General features: G+C 44.1%; 1 protein-coding gene across 2 annotated transcripts in view; it reads left to right on the top strand.

Annotated features, from left to right (window-relative positions):
- The first annotated feature begins 991 nt into the window (after nt 1-991).
- LOC110514512 (lysophosphatidylcholine acyltransferase 1) overlaps nt 992-5,000 on the top strand; it is a 63,362-nt gene continuing 59,353 nt past the window's right edge. Inside the window, exon 1 of one of the 2 annotated variants that reach the window (XM_090216012.1) lies at nt 992-1,573. In XM_090216012.1, coding sequence (XP_090072138.1) covers nt 1,454-1,573 — 120 coding nt within the window. In that variant the 5' untranslated portion in view covers nt 992-1,453. The remainder of the gene's footprint in view (nt 1,574-5,000) is intronic. The other variant, XM_090216004.1, reaches the window with a different exon arrangement.

Below are 5,000 nucleotides of genomic sequence, written 5' to 3' on the forward strand. Positions count from 1 at the left end.
TCTGGATCACCTGGTCAGTCTCTGGATCACCTGGCCAGTCTCTGGATCACCTGGTCAGTCTCTGGATCACCTGGTCAGTCCATAGATCACCTGGTCAGTCTTTGGATCATCTGGTCAGTCTCTGGATCACCTGGTCAGTCTCTGGATCACCTGGTCAGTCTATGTTAGCAGGTGTCTTCCTATTTTCTACATGCAGCGTATATAAAAACACAGGAATATGACGTTTTTGACAGCACTGGGCCTTTAAATCAGTACTGATGCTTAATGATTGTGCATTTGCTATGTAGGCCTACAGCATGCAAAAACACACTGTACTGATGCTACTGCATTAGACGTCTGGAGAAGAGAGAGGGTCAATGAGAAAGAAAGTCACCTGTTGCCATAGCAGCAAAACCAAAAGGACAGGGTTCCCATCTCTTCTACTGTTAGAGAGAAAAATCATTTGCCTGCTACAATGCTTCATGATTGGCATAAATTGCATCCTGAGCAACAAAAAATAAATCTGCAATATTGATTCATTCAGCTCTTAGATTATTCGATTAGTAGTATGTTTGATTCCCAAGTGAAGAAATGTCCCACGTCACAGACTACATTTAGACCGAGTGTGTTGGTTTTAAAACACTTATTATACGGCACTGGACAATACGCTTTATGTGCAAATGACTGATAAATAAATACCAAGGACTGACTGAAACACCAACGCATTTATTCCATCATGAAATAAATAGACAAGCGCCATAATAACGAATCACACAATTCCGAACCAATATAGACACGGCAGGTAGCCTCGACAATTGGGACCCTGGCTGTGACCCTCCTCGCTGCGAGTGTCTCAGGGGAAGTTCGAAAATGCCACACAAAAAAAAAACACTTATATTATAGACTGTGTGTAACAGGACAAATATAAACACCACATACATTATTATAATGTCTTATAAGCTCTGCAAACATTTAACAGTTTATAAACGTGTTATAAATACAGCAAAGATGTGAGAACACGTGTGGCTTAGTTGGTAGCGTATGGCACTTACAACGCCAGAGTTATGGGTTCGAGTCCCACGGGGGGGCCAGCACGAAGATATATGGACTCTAACTAGTGTTAATTAAGTCGCACTGGATAAAAGCGTCTGCTAAATGTTTATATATGTTTATCTTGAGTAAGTAAAAGGGATTTCAATGTAGACTACTAGGCGCATGCGTTCTGAAGAAGCAGCCAGGAAGGGGGACTCCAGTTTGGCATTCTAGGTACCAACATCAGTACTGCGTACGAGGGAAGCTATCGTCCGACTTCAAATACATGATCCTTGGTTAATCCTCCAGCCTCTTGGGAACGGAGATAATAACCCGTGTCGGAATTAGCTGGACACAAACACGGAAACAAAACAACGTTTAACATCAAACAAATTCGCTACTGTCGCTTTTCCTGATTTTCCTCTCTCCGGGTTCGTTGAGGATGAGGTTCCCGACCATCAGACGGTGTCCTGGGGAAGGAGATGGGAAGAAGGAACTGGCGCCTCCATTTAGGAACCCCTTTGTGCATGACTTGAGATTCACCCCGCTGGAAAAAGCTAAGGTAAGCGGAAAAAATATTACAACTGGTGCAACACGTAAACCAATGTTTATTTATTTGTTTTTTAAATCGCTAAGATTTATATAACGGGTTGCTAGCCAGCCAGCTAACTACCGATCAAGGTATTTAACTGGCCTAACTGACTAGCTAGAAGGCTGGCTACATGTTGCTCACTGGACTCGTATACTCTGACTACCAAGTCTTGACAACAAGCTGGACAAATATTTGGAAACAGCGGCATTATCTTGCACATAAACCACGACACACAGGGTAGCAGCTATAAGACAACAATTCACATGTCCTGGTGTGGTTAGGCAACTTAGCTGATAAACCAGCCACCGATGTTAAGAAATTATAATATATTAAAATTGTAATACAAGAGGATACGTCTTTTGCAAAAGAGTCACAAGAGGCCCCCCTGAACATCATCACTTGAGTTAGTTGTGTATTCCTGCTCAGTCAGCATCTGGTCTGGTGTGGCTTGTCCATGTAAGCATTATGTTCTGCACTATGTTCTGTTGAACGCTGGGGGGGGGGATAATTAGTTAGCTAACAATGTATATTAGTATGAAATGGACCAGAGAATGCATGTATCCCGCTTGATCCAAGCGTGCAGAGTTCAACAACCAGTTCAATGCACTGAATGTCACTACGTCAGCAACTCTTCCATTGCTTCTTCTATTAAAATGACAGTTCCGTGTGAAGATAAGGCATACAATTGCTTGTCCAATAGAAATCCCCGGTCACAATTTGTAAGCGATGTCATGGCGACGTTGGTTTAGCTAAGCGCATGCGTAGAACCAGGTTATCGGGTTTTAATGGTCGTCTCGCAGCGAACTGCGCATGTGCAGGACGTCAAATCAAACGCATTCCTTCAATATAAAGTTGTTGTTGATGAAAATGAAAAACGTGTCAGTTAGTCAGTTTCACGAAATTGGAGTAATAAAATGTTTAACTACTTAAGAATCTAGGTTGTGCCTTTAGATTTCGACTAAATTAACAACTAAGGAAGAGATATTTAACTTCTCATTGACTTGTCAAACTCCGTGAATCCACCGTTCATTTTCTGTACTCAGGGTTCACTGTAGTAACATCGTTTGAAGCTTTGTTTTACTATTGACATTTCTAGCTCATTTCAGGATTGTATATAGATTTGTTCTCCTTCATTAAAAGTCATTTGATTTATTTGTTTCAGTCTCTGGATTGTTTAATCAAACGTTTGGCCGCCAGGTCCTGATATTTAGGGCATTAAAAACGACAACCTGTCTTCTGAACGAGCCTAGTGCGCGTGTTCAAATCAAATGTTATTTGTCACATGCGCCGAATACAATATGCTTACTTACAAGCCCTTAACCGACAATACTTTAAGAAAAAAAAGTGTAAATAAAAGTAACAATTACACAGCAGCAGTCAAATAACAATAGCGAGGCTTTATACGGGGTGTTACGGTACAGAGTCAATGTGGAGGTTATATACAGGGGGTACCGGTACAGAGTCAATGTGGAGGTTATATACAGGGGGTACCAGTACAGAGTCAGTGTTGAGGGTATATACAGGGGGTACCGATACAGAGTCAATGTGGAGGCTATATACAGGGGGTACCGGTACAGAGTCAATGTGGAGGCTATATACAGGGGGTACCGGTACAGAGTCAATGTGGAGGCTATATACAGGGGGTACCAGTACAGAGTCAATGTGGAGGCTATATACAGGAGGGTACCGGTACAGAGTCAATGTGGAGGCTATATACAGGGGGTACCGGTACAGAGTCAATGTGGAGGCTATATACAGGGTGTACTGGTACAGAGTCAATGTGGAGGCTATATACAGGGGGTACCGGTACAGAGTCAATGTGGAGGCTATATACAGGGGGTACCGGTACAGAGTCAATGTGGAGGCTATATACAGGAGGTGCCAGTACAGAGTCAATGTGGAGGTTATATACAGGGGGTACCGGTACAGAGTCAATGTGGAGGCTATATACAGGGGGTACCGGTACAGAGTCAATGTGGAGGCTATATACAGGGGGTACCGGTACAGAGTCAATGTGGAGGCTATATACAGGGGGTACCGGTACAGAGTCAATGTGGAGGCTATATACAGGGGGTACCGGTACAGAGTCAATGTGGAGGCTATATACAGGGGCTATATATAGAGGGTATCGGTACAGAGTCAATGTGGAGGCTATATACAGGGGCTATATACAGGGGGTAACGGTACAGAGTCAATGTGGAGGCTATATACAGGGGGTACCAGTACAGAGTCAATGTGGAGGCTATATACAGGGGGTACCAGTACAGAGTCAATGTGGAGGCTATATACAGGGGCTATATACAGAGGGTATCGGTATAGAGTCAATGTGGAGGCTATATACAGGGTATTATGGTACAGAGTCAATGTGGAGGCTATATACAGGGGGTACCGGTATAGAGTCAATGTGGAGACTATATACAGGTGGTACCGGTACAGAGTCAATGTGGAGACTATATACAGAGGGTACCGGTACAGAGTCAATGTGGAGGCTATATACAGGGGGTACCGGTACAGAGTCAATGTGGAGGCTATATACAGGGAGTACCGGTACAGAGTCAATGTGGAGGCTATATACAGGGGCTATATACAGAGGGTATCGGTACAGAGTCAATGTGGAGGCTATATACAGGGGCTATATACAGGGGGTATCGGTATAGAGTCAATGTGGAGGCTATATACAGGGGGTTACTGGTACAGAGTCAATGTGGAGGCTATATACAGGGGGGTATCGGTATAGAGTCAATGTGGAGGCTATATACAGGGGCTACTGGTACAGAGTCAATGTGGAGGCTATATACAGGTGGTACCGGTACAGAGTCAATGTGGAGACTATATACAGAGGGTACCGGTACAGAGTCAATGTGGAGGCTATATACAGGGGGTATGAGATGAGACAGCTTATAGGGAGGAGGTCAGAGACCTGGCCGTGTAGTGCCAGGACAACAACCTCTCCCTCAATGTAAGTAAGACAAAGGGTCTATCATCCTCCAAACAGCATCTGACCGCAAGGAGCTACAAAGCTCAGTGCATATGGCACAGTACATCTCTGTGGTCGAGCTCCCTACCATCCACGATTTCTATACCAGGCGGTGTCAGAGGAAGGCCATACAAATTTACCCAAGTCATAGACTGTTCTCTCTACTACTACACAACCTGGGGTGGACCTGCGAATCTATGGTGACCTCACTGATGGGGGATTCTACCTGAATCTAAAGTGACCTCACTGATGGGGGATTCTACCTGAATCTAAAGTGACCTCACTGATGGGGGATTCTACCTGAATCTATGGTGACCTCACTGATGGGGGATTCTACCTGAATCTAAAGTGACCTCACTGATGGGGGATTCTACCTGAATCTAAAGTGACCTCACTGATGGGGGATTCTACCTGAATCTA

The sequence above is a fragment of the Oncorhynchus mykiss genome, chromosome 2, assembly GCF_057628025.1.
Source record: "Oncorhynchus mykiss isolate SJ-2025 chromosome 2, ASM5762802v1, whole genome shotgun sequence".
In the NCBI taxonomy this organism is placed as follows: Eukaryota; Metazoa; Chordata; class Actinopteri; order Salmoniformes; family Salmonidae; genus Oncorhynchus; species Oncorhynchus mykiss.